At 44.4% G+C, this 21519-nt stretch overlaps 1 protein-coding gene across 1 annotated transcript in view; it reads left to right on the top strand.

Moving 5' to 3' along the window:
- The window catches only part of TMEM25 (transmembrane protein 25), a 142016-nt gene extending 120867 nt beyond the window's left edge, over window positions 1-21149 (top strand). The window contains exons 7-9 of the mRNA XM_069614431.1: window positions 6079-6179; window positions 8398-8487; window positions 8577-21149. Coding sequence (XP_069470532.1) covers window positions 6079-6179; window positions 8398-8487; window positions 8577-8650 — 265 coding nt within the window. The 3' untranslated portion in view covers window positions 8651-21149. The remainder of the gene's footprint in view (window positions 1-6078; window positions 6180-8397; window positions 8488-8576) is intronic.
- The last annotated feature ends 370 nt before the right edge of the window (window positions 21150-21519 follow it).

Below are 21519 nucleotides of genomic sequence, written 5' to 3'. Positions count from 1 at the left end.
TTATTGATGGTCATGTCGATACTCACACAATACAATTATATTCTCCACAGTGCCAAATAGTATCAACAGTTTACATATATATATTGGGATTGAGAGATCATGGCAAGGAGGCAGGGAAAAAGTCCTTATCGGGTATCATCTCACAGAAATTACATCTTTGGGACGGTTTGTAGCAGGCATGGTCAATATGAATTGTTCTTCACATTCGTTTACAAATGTCAACTCACGGAGGAAACCGTTAATTCGGGGTGCATATGTGGCCTTCCAGCATTGCAGTATACATCTTTTAGCAACAGCGCATTTCACACTGAAAAGCCTTCTCGTGGTTTCGGCCACCTTACCAATGTCTCCAAACAAATATTTCAGGGGAGCAAGAGAGACCGGGATTTGCGTTATTTTCTCAATAATCTCTGTGACATTATTCCAAAACAAAGAAATTAGAGGACATGCCAAATACATATGAAAAGCATTTGCGTGTGGATCCCCACACTGCAAGCATTCCCCCGAACAGTTCTCAGTAAACTTGGCTATTCTAACAGGGGTGTAATGTAATTGGTTGAGGATTTTGAAGTCCTATGTTTATTTCCGACCCCAATCCCTTCCTAGCGGCGCACCCACCCCTAATGGATGTCCCAAATGCTTTTATTTTGGTGTACATAGTCCTGATGGAGGGTGCTTCCTCCTAGAACAGGGTCTGTCCAATGTAACCATTTTCATCCTGAAACACTACTATACATTACTGGACTAGAGCAATGCCAATCTGCATTCTTGTTAATTTGTGTCAGAGTCCAATTTTCCACACAGTGGCTTGTATGCTTGAGGAACCTCTCTGCACTACCTTTCCACACCACACACCGCCCCCACCCTGATCACAACTGTAAATGAATGACCTTAAAACTGTTCTGTTCTATTGTGCATCCATTGCTTTCTCACAGCCCTGCTTCTGTCTGGTATGTCCCCATTGGGGGCTCCATTACAACTCCCTGTTGAAACTTGAACACCCCATCATTGTACAATTTTGATGTAAAGAAAGCATCTGCTCACAGGATTTCTCTGATGGATGTGTGGACCCTTTTATAACGTGCTTCTTATTGAGGCTCCAGGCCCTTGATCACAGATAAAATAAACCCTTGAGAGGGAGGCCGGGCGCAGTTTTATGCAGGATTCTCAGGTTGTGCCTGTTTTTAAACGAGAGAACAAGCCTTGCCTCATAAAGGTGCATATACTCTACTGAAACTGTGTGTCCTATATTTACTGTAATGATTCCAATCCCTTGTTTATATAAGTGCTTATTGCCTTTGGAAATGTCCAATTTTGATTGCTATAGGTCCATATTTCACATGGGCATTGTGGAGCATGGCTTCTATAGCTGTATAGCCAGTGGGCCTCATTACGGGCCCAGCGCTAACCCTGCCGGTGCTACCGGCGGGTTGCCGCCGGACCCGTAAAGAATTACTGGCGCCTGACTTCCGGGTGCCACTGGGCTATTACAAGTCCGGCAGCTGGGAAATCAGGCACCGGTGTAATTTTGTTAATCCCCATAGAACTCTATGGGAGTGGGGACATGGAAACACTGGCACCATTGTTAATGGTGCCGGTGCTTCTGTGATGACTTTGCTTACCGTGACCACTGTGCCCGGTGGGCTTTCCGGCACCCTTATTTCCTGATCGGCAAACGTGGCATGAGGCCCACTGTGGGTATTCCAGACCCTAGTTACTAAAGGTGTATATTTACTACATAGATTCTGGCAAGAAATCCTACAGGGTTTATAGTGATAGCATCGAAAATAAACCGTCAACATACCAAAGCATCTAATACAAACCATCGTCTGCCAAAGCATCGACAACCTACATTTTACATGTAAAAGCGCAATTCCATCTAAACCAGTCCATCAACAATATGCATGGACTGGTTCAATGGAAATGCACTTTTACATGTAAAAAGTAGCATTTCCATGCTATGCTTTTTTTGTAACTTTAAAAAGTTACATGGCGCTGTCCAGTGCTGAAATTTCAGCACTGGGGCCAGCTCCTTGCAACGTTTTTAAGTATTGGGGGTTCCCCCCAGCCCCCAAACCCACCCCCAACCCTAACCCTAGCCCTAACCCTAACCCTAATGTAACCCTTAAGCTAACCCCACCCCCAACCCAACCCTAACCCTAATGTAACCCTTAAGCTAACCCTAGCCCCAACCCTAACCCCAACCCTAACCCTAATGTAACCCTTAAGCTAACCCCACCCCCAACCCAACCCTAACCCTAATGTAACCCTTAAGCTAACCCTAGCCCCAACCCTAACCCTAATGTAACCCCTAATCTAACCCTAACCCTAATGTAACCCCTAATCTAACCCTAGCCCCAACCCTTAACCCTGACACAACCCTAACCCTAAAACAACCCTTGCCCTAATCTAACCCCTAATCATAACATTACATTTCAATTGATCCATCGAATTTTATTCAATGAAATGTCCATTCTATGGAATGTATTTCGATGAAATAAATTGATGGTTTGCTCTTAGATGCATTGTTATTCGATGGAATGACTGGATACCATCCTACAGATATAGATTCCCTCTGGAGAATCCAGGCTCAGATTTATATAGTTGCATATTTGAGATGCAGATTCTCAGGTCAGATTGCTTTAAGAATTTGTGTAGACGTCTAGTCATCACAGATTCATATCCCTGCTCTCTGTAGATGTATGATCGCTAATGATAGTCTACAACCTGACTACATATTTGCAGTTTAGATTCCCTTCATTGGTTATAAATTTCTTGTGTATATTTTGAGTCATTTTTCCTATGGATGTGTGCATGTATATACACTGTGGGTTCTATTTCTAATCCCATCTATATACATCTCTATGGAATTCTGTGCATGCACACAGACTCATATGCAGACATCCTTACACTAACAACCAGCCTCTGGCTCCCAGTCGAACTCCCTTCAGCCATTTTATCACTGCATGCAAATCCTGAGGTCTCCTGAGTGAGTACATATCAGTCATGGTTACATAAACCTTAATATTAGGACGAGTGTTGTGAACACTTTAGAGGGCACCAAACCTTCTGTGCACTATGTACTTTGCATTAATACTTTTATATGCTTGGAGCACAGACATTTGTCAAATCTAAAGACCGCACAAAAAATACAAGTGTCAAGGGACACGTACAGACTCTCTTCTTCGCATTTATATTAGTTCTCAACTGTTCAATGCCAATACCTTCTTAGAAGACTAATTTCAGAAGACATATAATTTTTTGTTGAATTTCTTATTTTCTTCATATTTTCTTTTTTCTTTTATAAACATTATATATATATATATATACATACATATATATATATATATAGAAACAATGTACAAAAAATGACAGTCATTAGTTAACAATCATTAAAAACACCTTGGTGAAAAATTGCAGTGAAAAATGAACTACTGCCATTCCATTATATCATCACAACACACCATATTGTGATCACACATACCTATTCATCCATATCAATCACATTCATCCTCATTCAAAAAAACAATCGTACTTGTGCAAAAAAACGCAATCGTAATCCTTTGTTTAAGAACAAAGTCTAACCATTACACCTTGATGCAGAATAATATTTGTCATCCAAGAATGCATAAATTATTTAATATTATGTTGGCACATATTATCAAATTGTTCTAATATATTCAACCTGCCACATATATTTATATAGACCAAAAAACAATCGAGAAAAGGAACTAAAGTTGTTGTCGGGTCGACTCGAGTTTCGGGCCTGGTTGAGGATGAAATATTCCAACCAGCGCCCTCATCAGGACATAAAAGCTATCTTCGTTTTTGATCACCTTGGTGTGTATTCAATTTGATTGAGCCAAAAAGTTGTCTGTTTTTTTCTATACAATTGACTCGTCCATGTTCAATTGTAAGACATCTGTCACAAATGAAAGAGAGGAGACTGTCTCTGTTTCTCTATTGCAGGTGAATCCGGCAATATACTGGGATATGCATGCTGCTGCACTGCATTATTACTTGCTCACAGGTGTACCTCTTTCAAGGGAGACCTAAGCAGTGAAATACAGGACACCGCCATATCCACCAAACACAACTGTTACGGCCCATAAGGCTGTTTGCTCTTTGGCTGTTAACCGCTGGCCAGACTCGCCCCAGTAAGATCTATAGGTGTAGGATGCAAACGTTCATCGCTACTGCTGCAAGCCTGGCGGGAAGCCACTGCATGCGTGGAATAGGGGGCTGACCGTAGCAAACCACTCCAGCTGCTAATATAAAGATCCGTGCAGATTCTTATGCTCCCAATATTGTCTTTCATTTCATGCTAAGCAATCAAGAACCCCCCACAATTGGTGCCATTTGCCCCCCTCCCCTTTCTCTTGGGGGTATTTTCAAAGCATACAATACGAGTGCACCAGACTCTATCTTCGAATGATAACCTTCTATCATAAAGTAATTTATGTGGTTATTTTGGGTTTTGACAATGTGCTTTGTAAGACAAGTGTAGTGTGTCTATTATGACAAAAACATATGGTGGTAGTGATCGTTCTTTTCTCTGAATGTTGCTTTAGGTAGGGTGTTATGTTTAGTACAATGACCTAAGCTCTAAATATTGCTGTTCTTTTGGTTAATTTATGTTGAAAATTATAAATAAAGAGTTCAACAAAAAAAAAAAAGAAAGAGCACATTAACTTTTTAAAACGATTCCTTTACAATGTAATTACAATTCAAGAACTTTTCTTTGTAATGGTGCTTTTTCCCCAAAAATACACACAATGTCTCACAAGATGTCTTTCCTTCTTGGAAAGGGTGTCACTCATGAAAAAAAAACAATTCATTGCTTCTTTAGGGAGCATCAAGGCAATGTTTGTGTGTGCTAGCCACTGATTAGTTAGTTATGCTGCAGAACCCACACATTTTGTACATAATGGGCAAATACTAATAATAGAACCTGCAGTTTAGTCCTCCTGTCCCTGTCTGTCAGAACTGCTAAGAATCCCAGAAATCTTTCCGCTCTGTGGTCCCCCATATAGAACCGAAGTGTCATGGCAACCTTCCTGCAGGATGCACCCGATGAAAATGTTTGCCTTCAAATAATAGGCATGTCCCCCACTTCCGGGGATGCCTTTGTTGCGGGTGGCCAATTAACTTTTAATCATAAAACTCCCCTTACCTGATATCTGTGTGTTTTCTTTGGCCATGCTGCTGTCAGCAATGGCAAACCCACACCTGACAACGTGACTCTCACCCACGAAGGGCGCTACAAAGACAGAAAAGGGGATCACTCGACTGGTATGTGATACACCAGGTAAAGCTAGTAGGGGTATATTTCCTTTGTTGCTTTTGCATCAGGCATGTAGTGTGTGCCTGTATATGTTCCATGGTGAATCTGTGTCATTTTTCTTGGAGGTTCATCTTACTTGTGAACTTAATTCCTCCTGTTCTTAAAGGTGCATCTTCCCCTATGGAGACTCTGGGGCCTGTTTCCTATAGGTGCTTTTTGTTTCTTGGTGGTGTAGCTTTAGGTTTTGATATTTGGATTAGCAGCAAGTTCACGGGAGGTAGAGGTGTTGCTGAATAGAGAACATCAGCCCACCAGGACTAACTTCTATAGAATCACCAAGTCACAGATACCTCTGGTTGGCGACAAAACACTCATATGAGCCAAGGGACTGGCTCCAGTTTGCCAACAGGATTGTCCAACCAGCAAGCCAGTCACCCATCAACCATGGGCTGCCACAAAATCAATTTAGCCTTGAGAAAGACCCACATGGGTCGAACCATGTGTTGGCTGACCTATTTAAATCACTGATTAAATCCTGTATATGAAAAACAAGAAAAATGTCCTTATTATCAGTGCAAACATTACGAGGTCCAACCCTTTCTGTGTTGAATCTGGGTTGCTTCTTTAAAGGTTTATACTTCCGTGGAGAGTCTATATACTGTTTTCTATTGTGTATGTTCTCCTGCACAAGTCTCAGGGCCCAATTTGCCTGCAGTGTAAATTCTGCATTCTGTGCCAGTTTCTTTAAGATGTTACATTTTTAAGAATTCTGCTTTTTTGTTTTGTTTACACAGTGATTCGAACAACCTGAAGCTGACCAACGTGCGCCTTCCACGGGACAATATGTCCCTTCCGTCCAACCTCCAACTAAACAACCTGAGTCAAGGAGGCAAAGGTACCCACAGGGTAATATGGTGCCAGCGGCATCACTAGAGAGTGTGCAAGGGAAGGGGAGGAGAAAGAGATAAGTGAGCAGCGGGAGGTAGGTGGCCGGAGTGATTCTTGGTGGTAAAGGGCAGAGAAAGGTTGTTAATGGGCAGGGGTAGGCTGAGCAGTGTTGTAACCAGTGTCTAGCTAGGGATATTAAGGAGATGCCTCCATTCCTTTTTAATGCACCTGTAGAATTGCTTCTTTCTTGATGAGGAGGGGGGCATGTAACTTGGGAGAAATAAAGGTAATCCGAAAAAAGGCTAGATGGGCCAGACACCAATCTTTGAAGAAAGTGACATAAAATTGATTCATCTGAAGTCAAAAGTGACCACAAGAAAGGAACCAGAATTTAAAAAAGCTCTGCTGCACTACATGGCTATAGAGAAGTGGTGGGCAGATAGAAGATTTTCTGGGAGGAGCAGAGAGCACCCGAAATGATGACACCGGCACTTGTGATTCAGGATTAATAGAACCAAAAGAGGCATGTACTGGACCTTGAGAAACACCTTAGGGTATATGTTCCACTAGCTAATGGTGGGCAGAGATGTAGTTTTGCTTGCCTGCTCCTGGTAAAAATCCTGAACAAGTGGGACAGTAGGTCCCAATAGGCAGGTTTGTATGGTGAAATAGAGTGGAGAGGTTGTGGCAATGGTTTTAGGTGCCAGAAATCGCTCAGAGTGAGGCTTAAAAACTCAGTTTCTCCCAGAGAAGACCAGATGATGGCATTGACCAGATAAACTAGGTCCTGCTCAACAAGCTCCAGGATCTCAGTTTTTCCAAAAGTCACTTGGATTAATCCATTTGCCGCTGTAACTCCCAGACTTTTGCCCATCCTGATGAAGACGTTGTGTTGACATCATTGGTGTGATAGTCAGATTAACCCATTCGCACTAGCGTCTAAGAGGTTTAGAAATTAAATAAGACTGGCAGAAAGAAGGTGTCAGGAACGCACATGGCGGTGCGCTCAAGGGGAGAACTACAGTCCCCAGAAGGAGCACGTAAGCACGCATACAGTGAAAAGGGAGGTCTGCCCTTTCACCGGTGCCTGCGATTATTAAAGGCTGTTAATGGACCGTGAGAAGCAGTAGTGACATGCTGTCAGAGGAATGGCAAACATGAATACCTCTGCAGGTTGCCTACAACCACTGAGGTTGCGGCGTTGACACACCGAGTTCTAGGGCTCAGTCTTAGGCATGTAGAAACACGCCCCAGCCAAGTTGGTTCCAAGGGCCATTGTTTGTCTGACCACATTTGCATCTGGGCTCGTCTGCGGATCCAGGGGCCAGAGATAAGTGCTAACCTGAGTAATTGGTTTTGTATGTTTGATGTAACACAGGGGAGGTAATACGAGCGAGAAAATCAGGCTTCGTTCTCGGTTTCCACCCTTCTTTCAGATTACGGACACAGGGTGGTGGTGACATATGGCCTTCGTGGGATGATGGATCCTCATAATCGTGGGAGAGTTTGAGTCCAAGTCATGTTATGCTACTGCAGGTGTCATGAAAGAATAAGTCAAGCTGGTGTCACGAGAGAATAAGTCAAGCATGTTAAGCTGAGAGTTGCATCGTTTTATGTTTGCAGGTATCATGATAGCAGAAGACATGAAAGTATGAGATATGTACTGTTAGCAGGAGATGTGACAACATAAGTGTGTTGGCCTCTTGAGTGCATCAGAGTTATTGTCAGGATTCACTGGTGGGAAGGTACAAGAGAGCAAGGGTTTGTGCAGGTGGTACATTTCCTACATCCCCCATGCCTATTCAATGTGTTTCTCCAATCCTCTTTCCGGTTTACCCATCTCCCTGTGCCTATCCACAGCCTCTTCATAGCCCTCTTCCCCCCATTGGTTGCCTCGAGGTAACTGGCATATTCAAGTAGGCCTCGTGTGTGAACCAAGGTGGGAGGGTTGTGCACATGCGGCTTCCGTGGTTACGCGGAGAGTGTGAATCGCACTGACAGGAGCCCAGCCCAAGGGAGAGAATTACATAGAACGGAAGTGAGGAATGGAGACAGCCTGAAGTCATTCAAAGGAACAAGGCAACTCATTTGCGTTGTGCGGAGTAGATAGATGTTGGTCTGAATAGTTGGGAGCAGGCCTAGTGCAGGAAACTGAGAAGTAGGGGAATGGGTGTGAACAGCAGAAGTTCCTTGGTCTTACCCAGAATCCTGTGCCTTTCTTGCAGGCAAGCCAGGAGATGCCAGAATTGAGATGAACTTGAACGAGGAGGAGGAAGTATCAGAGCAGGACAGCTCAGAAATCTATGCCCCAAGAGGTACACAGTATATTTCCGCTTTCGATGTGTGATTCTGTTGCCCTGTGGAGTACTCTCTAAACTTACCTCCTTGGTCTTTTCCTCTTCAGGGTTCGGCCGTTTTCCCACAGTGGGCTACATCTACAAGGTGTCCAGCATGAGCAGTGACGAGATCTGGCTGTAGGTATTCATCCAGCGGCTGCTGTCCCTCAATGTCTGCATGTCACCTTGTCCCCTCTTTACGTTCGAGCCGCACATGAATGCATCTCAAAGACATTGTTGTAACCAGAAGTTGAAGACAGCTGGGAACAAACACATTTCGCAGATTTCTTGTTAAGTCTTGGATCCCTGTACTTTGAGGACACTCTACAAATGCCTGTGCATGGCCCCCAGACTTGCACATGTTCCCTCTCCATGCCTGGACCATCAGACTTCAACGTGTCTCCAGAAGGCCAGACACATCAACATCTCACTGTATTGTCTAGCAGAACACCGGGCATGGGCTTTTACTCCTCAACATGTCCTCTGAAGCCACATATATTTATATGTCTATGTAGTCTTGGCAGCTAGCCATGTTGGTTCGTCCAGACTTCATTATGTCCCCTTTGAAGCCATCTATTCTCCAAGTTACTGCACCTGGTTCTCCAGACCTCAGAATGTTATTTTAGAGACAATGATCTCCAGACCTGCTGCAGCTGCTGACCAGCCTGGTTCTCCAGACCTCTGCACGTTCCTTCTAACATCTCAATCCTCTCTATCGCCACGTCTTCCTAGACAGCTGACCACACCTAAACCAGCAGACTTTTCAATGGCGCCTGTGTAAAGTCCTGGCTGCTAGAGTCTCAGGAACCTTTTTCTGCCCAGTTGCTGGTCATCCATGGATACCTGGATCTTTGCACTTCTACATCTTACACAAACATAGTTGACATCTGTAATCCTCAGAGGCTTGTGTCTGACATCTGCATTCTGCAATTTCACCTTTAAGCCAATTCAAATTCAAGAGCCTGAAATCCTATTCTGCATACAAACATTGCTGGAAACTACTTCTCTGGCCTCTGTGATCCACCATCTCCCGCTAGCATTACTTGCAGAGTTTAGCAGTCCGTTTCTTGACCACATCGAGCAGGTTTAGGATTTCTAACAGCTGGGCACCCAAGACCTGCTTTTTTTTAAAGGAAACTAGAGCAGAGTTCTTAATTTAATTACCTAAGCAGGCTCATTCACAGACCCCTGAATAGCCTGTGCATCCATGGTCCACCGTGCTGATTTGTGCTGATCTCCTGTCACAAAGAGAGAGAATTCAACCCTACTGTCCCCCTCCCACTGTGTTTTTGTTCAGTGACCTCAACATTCTCCAAACCACAGGAAAAAGATGGATCAAGGAAGAGGAATGTTGGGGTGCAGATGGAGAGGCATAATCATCAGAACAAGGGAGGCGGTGTTAGCACTGTACAACTGATTGGCCAAGACTTAACAGAAGAATTGTGTCCCATTCTACAGGTTACATCAGGAGCATTGTGTCCAAATCTGTGCACCACATCTGGAGCACTGTGTCAAAGCGGGCCACCTACAAGGTTGCAGGGTCTACACTGGACTGCCATCGAATAGCAACACAATCTATAAACGCTGGAAAGAAAGTTAGTAAGAGAGGACATTACAGAATGTACGGGTATAATTACAGGACATGAAGGGAATCGTATGTTTAGTGATTAAGAGAGATATTAATGAACAGTGCAATCACAATGAAAGGGTAGTGATATATGCAAAATGGCAAAGATTGGATTGGAGACTGGATATAGCTTTATGTGTTGCCAGTAGCCTGGAGATGGGCAGACCTGAGAGTTGGCCAGTCTCTCCGGTAAGCAATAGCTATGCATGTAGCCCCTCTACCTCTCAAATGAATCTGCCAATACTTCATGTGTTCTTGCCCTAGTGGATCCTACAGTCCTGCTGCAACAAGTGCTGACCTACTCTACCCTAGCATGGGGGGCTTTAAGGCCCTCGCAAAGTATCAGAGTACGGGGACTCTGCCTTCATTGGCAGCCTCTGGGGGCCACATCATTCTGCCCCTGAACACCAGATCATCTACCCGCAACAATACTACTCTGATATTTCTCCATCACCTATGTCCTTCAAGGGGCCCTGCCTGCTTGCACCATCAATTCTTAAATGCCTCTTCCCAGTGCTTGTTGCCAATTCTCTTTATAAACACCCCCCTCTTTGCATTTTTTGAAGAGATGATGTGGAATGTGTTGGCTGGAAGTCTGAACTCTCAAGACCCCACGTCGGGTTTCATGCTGACTGGTGGATAGTGTAAGGACCTCGCTTTGCTGTACACTACCTCAAATCCGCCACTTTTCCCATGCATTAAAACACCACATCCTCGATCATCCTATACTCATACCCTGAGCCACATTCCCAGGCAGGTGTTATTTAAAAGGATGGATAATGGAATTCACATAATTTCGTCAATCCTTTTCTGATGGATCCTGAATTGGCACCGGGCACTGGATAGGCAGCAAACTAGCCAGCAATCAAATGTTTTTCATATTGCCTGGAAAACGTCCCAACTACCGGCACATTCGCTAATGTATATAGACTAGATGTCTGCAACCTTTGGCTCGCCAGATGTTTTGGACTGTAACTCCCATTAGCACTAGCAAGCACAATGGATGAGGGATCATGGGAGTTGTAGACTAAAACTGGTGAGGCACAGGTTTCAGACCCAGACCTAGCACAGTTGATTACGTTCGTCTTCCCCTTATGCAAAGGTGCAAAACTGTTGTACAAATATGGCACCTCTACCATTAGATTTCACAGTTCTAGGTTGTTTCGTTGAAGTAAATTACCCTGTGGTAATTGAATTAGTTTAAATTACTGTGTGACAGTTTTTGGTTTTTCTTTTAAACACAAGGCTAGCGTACCCCCGCCCCCAACCGCTTTAGAGAGACTACACCAAAACATACCTTTGTGTACCACCATAGCTAAGTACATTACCACCATGCATTTTACTTTGCCAAAACACTATTCGGCCGCAGCAGGTGTGAGGCGCATAAGAGTTGCTCCCCAAATCACATGCAATTCGTAAGAAGACATACCTGCCTTTTTCACATCGAATCAGGTAGTGGCATCTCCTCTATCCCTCTGCCCCCACCAAAATTACAGTGGGAAATTTTCAATTTTTCAAAAATGTTACCAGATTTTTCTGTTAATACTGAAAATGTTCTGTTTTTGGTGCAATGCCATTTTTTGCTGTCGAAAATGATGAGGATCACCTGAAAATAGACGTGGTACCTGAACATCATGATAGGGCGAAGGACATCAAGGACATTACCACTTGCACTGTGCCATGAACAGAATCAGGCCCTCGGTTTTCCACGTGCACTGCTTAACAAAATGCAGGCAATCATGTAATCGCTTTTGCCATATTCAGCCAAGGAAAACATTCCCTTTGCCAGATTTCTATGCCCCAGGATCGTTTGTGGCAGCCTCAGCCAGTACCGATCAGTTTTCCACGACTGAGAGTCTGCTTTGGAGAACGGCGCAGGGCTGTGGTAATTACCACAAACACTGCACCATTTCTGGATGCCGCAGGTTCCATGCCTTTTCTGCAGAGACCCTGGGAGTCCTTGTAGTGTGTGGCATGAACAAGCTGCAAAAGCCTTCAAATGCACCCAGATTTAAAAATACTGTGCACAAATGCGGTGTCGACAGCATATTTGGCAAGTACAGAAAAAATGCTGGGACCGCAGGTTAATCATTCTCCATTCCCAATGGACAGGATATCTGCTCCGGTGATGCAATGGCAACTTCCAACTGTCACAGCTGCTTCCCAGGAACCCTAATCCTCCACCCAATTTCTGATGTTGCTTATGTGTCAGAACCGCACCAGAACTTGTGCAGTTGCTACAAACTTACGGAAGTGGTGTTTAGATGGCAATTCACCTGCCATAAAGGGAGCTCTGGTTTTAGCGCCAGCAGTGGAGTTTGTTTAGAACAAAAGCCACTTTAAGACCAGACCAGAATAGATCCCAAATACTAAATTTGCAGCAATGATGGTAAGTGACAGATTAGGGATTTTAGGCCTTCATCAGAATCAGGTCCTTAGAATTTTGGACTCAAATTGCCATTACTCTAGACATTTTTTAATCCAGAATGCCAATCATGGACCAATTCAAATGTAGAGTTAGGAGGCCATATGGGACAAATGGGGGTTGGAAACTGGATTTAGGTCCTTTATGCTAGAATCGCAAATAATGTCTTTGGAGTAATAGGATTCTAGGGTGCACAACTGTTTTGGAGTAAATGACGCATAATCTTAGAAAAGAAAACTAGATATCTATGCAATAATCATAGAACCCAGATAAAACAGCTGTTTTACTAAACCTAATTCTGTCACTGTTGTGCCTTTGGTATTTTGGCCTTCTGTCCTACTTTGGTCAAACTCGCTTACACCACCTAGTTGGGGGTGTAGTATTACTACAGATGTGCATGATTGGCTGTCACACTGAATCAGTGAACTTGAATGATAGAACAAATCTGGGGTCAAACAAAGGTAATACGTTCGGGCGTTCACATTACATTACTTTTATCTACATCTTGAAAAATGAGGTCTCGTGGCTTTCCAAGTAAATTGAGTTCACACTCCAAAAATGCACCTTGGTCATTACATTTCAAGAGTCTTCCCTCCATGCTCCAGCTGCTCTACCACCTTTCTTGGTTTCCTTTTAAATGTTATGTTATGTTAAAGGTACTTATATAGCGCACCGTCACCAACGGAATTGGTCCCCAGGCGCTCTGGCGGATCTGTAAGCAGGAAGGACGGGTAGGGTTAGTCGGGAGGAGGGGAGCAGGAGAGTGGGAGAAGTGATGTGCTGTTGGCAGCTTCAGCTCGGTATACACCGAGTGCTGGGCTTTGGTGCTAGTATCGGATCGGGCGAGACCTCGAGTGCTCTATGTGATGTTTATGTGTTGTTGATGTGGTGTGGTAAAGTGTGTGCGGATTGCTGGGAGAGAGATGGTCAAGTGGCTTTGTGTGGTTTACATATGCAGAAGATTGAGGGTTGGGTTAGTACGGTCTGTGTCCTGATTCAAGTACTTTCTGATTGAGTTGTATCCCTGTCGGTTTGGTTGATGCTGGTTCCTCATGGGCCGACTCCCTTTGTTGGTGCTGCGCTGACCCCGCTGTATCATAGTGAGTATTGTTTGGATTGATGGGTGCATCTGAACCTTTCTTCGGGTGTGGGACTGGGCTGGTAATATCTCTATTCTCTTGTTATCTGGTGTGACACTGGTCAGTTGAGGTTTTGAATGGTTCAGGGTTGGAGTGGTGTTGATGTGGCGTTCTAGTGCTTGCGTCTTGGTGAGCCTGTGTATTCAGTCGTACTTTTCCTCCTGTCATGAATGTCTTTCCGTTGGTTCATTGGTTTCTGTGGGGTGAACCACCTTGGGGATGTTGTTAGTTGTAGTTTTTGTGTGATGGGGCATTGTGCTTCCCACTGTGTGGTAGGTGGACAGTGTGTAATGATGAAACATTCTGTTTCTCACCCACTGGATTGGGGCTCGTGGTGTAGTCCTTCCTTTCCCTCTCTGTCTGTTGTCCTTAGGTCTTTTGGGAATGGCTATAGTTTAAGGTCATGGTCCTCTTCATGATTCGTCCTAGTGTTTCTGTCTTTGTCTTTCTATATATACAGTCTTTGGTCGTATTGCGGCTGTCTCCCGGTTAGTCGTTTAGTATGTTGTGGGATATTTTCCTGAGGGTTTTTCCCCATTGATTGCTTGGTGTGGATCCGGGTCTCTCTCTACGTTCATAGATGTTTTGGTTGTGTGCGTGCCCCTGTGGCTGGTCTTTCTAGTTACAATGTGAAGAGCCAGGTTTTGAGTAGTTTCCTGAATAGTAAGTGGTTTCTTGTGTTACGTATGTACTTTGGAAGGTTGTTCCATGTTTTCAGGGCTTGATGAGAGAAGGAGGATCCTCCAAGTTTTCTATTGTTGTAGGGTTTTGGTTCCAGGCGAAAATCAATGCTTGATCGGAGCATTCTTGTTGGTTGATGTAGATGCAGTTTGTCTCTCAGGAAGTCGGCGCCTTCATTGTGTACTGCTCTGTACGTGATGCACATTGTTTTGAATTTTATTCGTTGTTTTATTGGTAGCCAATGTAGTGTTTTCAGCACTGTTGTGGTGTGTTCTCTTTGGGGTAGTTTTAGAAGTAGTCTGGCTGCCGCGTTTTGAATGCGTTGTAGTTTTGTTAAAAGTCGTTCCGGCATGCCTAAGTAAAGGCTGTTGGCGTAGTCTACTCGGGACATGACTAGGGCGATGATGGTGGTTGTTTTGTTGGCAAACAATAGGAATGGTAAGATCCTCTTTGCCGCTCGCAGGAGGAAGAAGCTTTTCTTGAGAAGGACGTTTACTAGTGCCTCTAGTGTGAGATTATTGTCCATCAGGACCCCCAGGTTTTTTACTATCGGTGAGGGTGCTGGGGTTGTAAATGGCTTTGATTCAAAAGGATATCCAGTCAGTGTGTCTGAAAGTTTTGTCAACCTGGCTGGAACCAATAACTCCTACTATTCCTGGGAGACTGCATAGGCATGTCCTTGAAATAGCCTTCTCAGCTCACGTATTCCACCAAATGGTTGATGTGTATGAGGCTGGTGTCGCAGTCTGGGGGGGACCTGATACCCAGTCTGTTTCACGAATATGTCAAAGCCATAGGTATTTTGTGAAGAACACAGATGTCATGGGTAGGACTTCTGAGCGTTGAAACCTTGCCTGAAAGCAGCGTTGCTGGACAGGTCAGGATTCCACAGACCAAAGTGTGGTGTCTCAATGGATGGTGGCGTTGGTATGAATCGCCTATACATGGTGACTGGCAGGTATAAGAGGGGGGGGCAGAAAACTAGGGCTGCCAGCTTGACGATGCAGCTAGTTTGCACTGAGGTGATTAATGCATTTGGTGCTAGGTGTGGTGTGGGGCTCTTGTGGTGGGTTCTCCGCATACACCAGAGTAGGCTGGGCAACACCAATGCAAGGCCAGCCTCAGTGCAGTTTGGAGCAATAGCGTTACTGAATTAAAGGCACATATAATATAAAGTGGTCTTATGTAGTGCCATGCTGCGAATAACGTTGGCCTTGCTGCGCATGGCTCTGTAAGAAAGGAGGAGAGGGTTAGTTAGGCAGATAGCAGGAAGGCAGATGTAGGTACCAGGGAACTTTTGGTGTTGATGAATACAGGTCAGAAGCACCCATTACCTGTGTACGGATATGAAAATCTCTCTGCGGTTGGTTCTAACCGTGCATTTTAGCCACGTGGGGAGCCCGGGATTGTGGAGTGCACACATTGACAGCATGGCTTTTGATAGGAGATGAATAGGGTCTGAATCTGTTAAGTACACCAGACCATAGGAGGTGTGAGGATGGAAGATTTTAGTAGTGAGGAGTTAGTTGAAGGATGAGGAGGGTGGCAGATAGGATGAGTGTGTCGTCGCCTCCTGGCCATTGGTGGTATATTTCACTGAGCTCAAGGTGCAGACCAGTATCATGCAGCAGAGGTTCCATGAATCTGATTGGTCTCCCATAGGCGGTAGTGTTGATGTACATCAACAGGTTGCGCGTGGGGAGGGTGATGCCAGACAGATGCTCGGCACATGACACATTCTGGAGGTATGCATTCAAAACTGTACTCCCTGGACATGTTGGCCAATGGCATCAAGGGAGAGCTGGGTAACGATGAGAGTTACTAGCAAGAGATGGTGGGTGAAATTTCACCAGAATAATCTCAACTTGCAAAGATTCTGCTGTTTTATTTTAGTCAAAAAAGCGATCTGGCCTATCACGATTTTTACTACTTTGCAAATGAAGAACAACACCACCCACTTATGATTCAGAAAAAGCAATTTGTGGCAGCATTTAGTTGAGCACTCAGTTTTACAGCATCGCTGACTGAAGTACATTTGACCCACACGCCCCAGAATAGAGACGCCTCCAACCCCCAGTCTTCCATCCACAGGAAAAGCTTGAAACACTTCCAGTTCAGTTCACTCCCCACTTCCATAACTTGCCCAGATTGGTGCCTTCATTTCATTCTGTTCTGATTCCCTGTGCTGTCCTCCTTCGTATGCTAGGTTTCATTTGATTGTCTGTCATGTAAAGTGTTTCGTGCCCTCAGTGGCCAGGAGAGCACTATGAATATAAATGAAGTCCAACTAGATAAATAACCTATTTTTTTAACTCTATTCTAATTATCTTATTGATGGCCCCGCACACTATAATACAAATCCCCTGTTCATTTACATGCCACAATCTGAAAATAGCCAGCTTCATACACAGCGATTAAGCAAATCAGAGATGTCCATGAACATCTAGAATTGCGCCTGCCCCCTTATGCCGATTCATAAAGCAAGGAGCTGGCTCAAACCTGGAGATGCCTGGCGTATCTAAGATGCTCACACACAAAGGTGATTCACAGAGATTTGCCAAGAGGCATCTCAGGGAGGTTCCAGTCATAGGCAGATGTGCTCCAATTGCAGGCTTTTTGAATCGGGTAGAAGGCTCATGCAATCTCTTGGATTTCTCCAGTGGAAATCCTTGCAAATTAGCCTGATGGATTTTAGAAATGCCGGGACGCGGCTGGGGAAATGAATTAGTGTGCCACCTCGGCACAGGCCAAAAGGCAGTTACGGGGGTTGGGGGATCCAGGTGCTGACTGGAGCCCTCTAACCCCTTCTGCTTGAGGAGCCACTCACAGAGCTGGCTGATAAACACCAGCCCCAATGGCAGAAGACATGCTTTTCAACAGGCCTTCCTTTTAGTGGGTGAAGGGGAGTAAGGTTGGAAGTTACCCTGCATGGGAATAGCAATAAAGGCAGATATCTGACGCTCTCTGCCTATATGTGTCTTAATCACAGGCTCTCCAGGGAGCAGAACTTGAGGGTGCTTTAAGTAGAGTCAGTGGAGAGGGTGTGGTCTCTAAGACGCATTCAAGCAAACACAGGGAGCAAGTTCTTAATTTAATTACCTAAGCAGGCTCATTCACAGACCCCTGGATAGCCTGTGCATCCATGGTCCACAGTGCTGATTTGTGCTGATCTTCTGTCACAAAGAGAGATAATTCAACCCTACTGTCCCCCTCCCACTGTGTTTTTTTGCAGTGACCTCAACATTCTCCAAACCACAGGAAAAAGATGGATCAAGGAAGAGGAATGTTGGGGTGCAGATGGAGAGGCATAATCATCAGAACAAGGGAGGCGGTGTTAGCACTGTACAACTGATTGGCCAAGACTTAACAGAAGAATTGTGTCCAATTCTACAGGTTACTTCAGGAGCATTGTGTCCAAATCTGTTCGCCACCTCTGGAGCACTGTGTCAAAGGGGGCCACCTACAAGGTTGCAGGGTCTGCACTGGACTGCCATCGAATAGCAACATAATCTATAAACGCTGGAAAGAAAGTTAGTAAGAGAGGAATTTACAGAATGTATGGGTATAATTACAGGACATGAAGGGAATCGCATGTTTAATGATTAAGAGAGATATTAATGAACAGTGCAATCACAATGAAAGGGTGGTGATATATGCAAAATGGCAAAGATTGGACTGGAGACTGGATATAGCTTTATGTGTTGCCAGTAGCCTGGAGATGGGCAGACCTGAGAGTTGGCCGGTCTCTCCGGTAAGCAATAGCTATGCATGTAGCCCCTACAACTCTCAAATGAATCTGCCAATACTTCATGTGTTCTTGCCCTAGTGGATCCTACAGTCCTGCTGCAACAAGTGCTGACCTACTCTACCCTATCATGGGGGGCTTTAAGGTCCTCGCAAAGTATCAGAGTACGGGGACTCTGCCTTCATTGGCAGCCTCTGGGGGCCACATCATTCTGCCCCTGAACACCAGATCATCTACCCGCAACAATACTACTCTGATATTTCTCCATCACCTATGTCCTTCAAGGGGCCCTGACTGCTTGCCCCATCAATTCTTAAATGCCTCTTCCCAGTGCTTGTTGCCAATTCTCTTTATAAACACCACCCCCTCTTTGCATTTATTTTTTGAAGAGATGATGTGGAATTTGTTGGCTGGAAGTCTGAACTCTCAAGACCCCACGTCGGGTTTCATGCTGACTGGTGGATAGTGTAAGGACCTCGCTTTGCTGTACACTACCTCAAATCCTCCACTTTTCTCATGCATTAAAACACCACATCCTCGATCATCCTATACTCATACCCTGAGCCACATCCCAGGCAGGTGTTACTTAAAACGATGGATAATGGAGTTCAAATAATTTCGTCAATCCTTTTCTGATGGATCCTGAATTGGCACCGGGAACTGGATAGGCAGCAAACTAGCCAGCAATCAAATGTTTTTCATATTGCCTGGAAAACGTCCCGACTACCGGCACATTTGCTAATGTATATAGACTAGATGTCTGCAACCTTTGGCTCTCCAGATGTTTTGGACTGTAACTCACATTAGCACTAGAAAGCACAATGGATGAGGGATCATGGGAGTTGTAGACTAAAACTGGTGAGGCACAGGTTTCAGACCCAGACCTAGCACAGTTGATTACGTTCGTCTTCCCCTATGCAAAGGTGCAAAACTGTTGTACAAATATGGCACCTCTACCATTAGATTTCACAGTTCTAGGTTGTTTCGTTGAAGTAAATTACCCTGTGGTAATTGAATTAGTTAAAATTACTGTGTGACAGTTTTTGGTTTTTCTTTTAAACACAAGACTAGCGTACCCCCGCCCCTTTAGAGAGACTACACCAAAACATACCTTTGTGTACCACCATGGCTAAGTACATTACCACCATGCATTTTACTTTGCCAAAACACTATTCGGCCGCAGCAGGTGTGAGGCGCATAAGAGTTGCTCCCCAAATCACATGCAATTCATAAGAAGACATACCTGCCTTTTTCACATCGAAGCAGGTAGTGGCATCTCTCCCTCCCTCTGCCCCCACCAAAATTACAGTAGGAAATTTTCAATTTTGTGATGTACCAGAGTGCTTATGGGCTGTTGACGACAATTATGTCGGTGTTTTACAGATTGAGCCTGTTAAGATCGTCTTGAAACATGGAATTGAGCTGCCACGCATTCCCCAGTATAAGATTTCAGTTGAGGGTGAACAAGCTTTGAAATGCATTGTTTCCGATTTTGTGCATCGAGGTGTGATTGAGGAAATTGCAGGAAGTTTGTGCAATAGTCCGATTTTACCAGTGTACAAAAAAGGCGATAATGCAATTCCTTATCGTTTCATAATTGATCTACGTGCCATCAATTAGGTCGTCGCTCCGCAATTTCCAATTGTGCCTGATGTGACGACGATATTAACTATGATTCCAGCTTCAGCTACTTACTTTAGTGTTGTGGATCTGAAGAATGCTTTCTTTAGTATTCCTATACACAAGGACAGTAGATACTTGTTTGCGTTCACCTTAGGGGGACGCTCGTTCACCTTCACCCGTGCACCGCAAGGTTACACGGAAAGTCCTACCATCTATAGTAGGGCTTTGAAAGATTAGCTTGATACCCTTGAATTGCCCTCTACTTGCTGTCGAAAATGATGAGGATCACCTGAAAATAGCCGTGGTACCTGAACATCATGATAGGGCGCAGGACATCATGGACATTACCACTTGCACTGTGCCATGAACAGAATCAGGCCCTCGGTTTGCCACGTGCACTGCTTAAGAAAATGCAGGCAATCATGCAATCGCTTTTTCCATTTTCAGCCAAGGAAAACATTCCCTTTGCCAGATTTCTATGCACCAGGAGCATTTGTGGCAGCCTTAGCCAGTACCGATCAGTTTTCCACGACTGAGAGTCTGCTTCGGAGAACGGTGCAGGGCTGTGGTAATTACCACAAACACTGCACCATTTCTGGATGCCGCAGGTTCCATGCCTTTTCTGCAGAGACCCTGGGAGTCCTTGTAGTGTGTGGCATGAACAAGCTGCAAAAACCTTCAAATGCACCCAGATTTCAAAATACTGGGCACAAATGCGATGTCGGCAGCATATTTGGCAAGTACAGAAAAAATGCTGGGACCGCAGGTTAATCATTCTCCATTCCCAATGGACAGGATATCTGCTCCGGTGATGCAGTGGCAACTTCCAACTATCACAGCTGCTTCCCAGGAACCCTAATCCTCCACCCAATTTCTGATGTTGCTTATGTGTCAGAACCGCACCAGAACTTGTGCAGTTGCTACACACTTACGAAAGTGGTGTTTAGGTGGCAATTCACCTGCCATAAAGAGAGCTCTGGTTTTTGCGCCAGCAGTGGAGTTTGTTTAGAACAAAAGCCACTTTAAGACCGGACCAGAATAGATCTCAAATACTAAATTTGCAGAAATGATGTTAAGTGACAGATTAGGGGTTTTAGGCCTTCATCAAAATCAGGTCCTTAGAATTTTGGACTCAAATTGCCATTACTCTAGACATGTTTTAATACAGAATGCCAATTATGGACCAATTCAAATGTAGAGTTAGGAGGCCATATGGGACAAATGGGGGTTGGAAACTGGATTAAGGTCCTTTATGCTAGAATCGCAAATAATGTCTTTGGAGTAAAATAAGATTCTAGGGTGCACAACTGTTTTGAAGTAAATGACGCATAATCTTAGAAAAGAAAACTAGATATCTATGCAATAATCATAGAACCCAGATAAAACAGCTGTTTTACTAAACCTAATTCTGTCACTGTTGTGCCTTTGGTATTTTGGCCTTCTGTCCTACTTTGGTCAAACTCGCTTACACCACCTAGTTGGGGGTGTAGTATTACTACAGATGTGCATGATTGGCTGTCACACTGAATCAGTGAACTTGAATGATAGAACAAATCTGGGGTCAAACAAAGGTAATATGTTCAGGCGTTCACATTACATTACTTTTATCTACATCTTGAAAAATTAGGTCTTGTGGCTTTCCAAGTAAATTGAGTTCACACTCCAAAAATGCACCTTGGTCATTACATTTCAAGAGTCTTCCCTCCATGCTCCAGCTGCTCTACCACCTTTCTTGGTTTCCTTTTAAATTTTATGTTATGTTAAAGGTACT

The sequence above is a fragment of the Ambystoma mexicanum genome, chromosome 9 (genome assembly GCF_040938575.1).
Source record: "Ambystoma mexicanum isolate Mex_15411 chromosome 9, UKY_AmexF1_1, whole genome shotgun sequence".
Lineage (NCBI taxonomy): Eukaryota > Metazoa > Chordata > Amphibia > Caudata > Ambystomatidae > Ambystoma > Ambystoma mexicanum.
The sequence above is the reverse complement of the archived record's forward strand: the minus strand, read 5'-3'. Positions and strand labels throughout refer to the sequence as shown.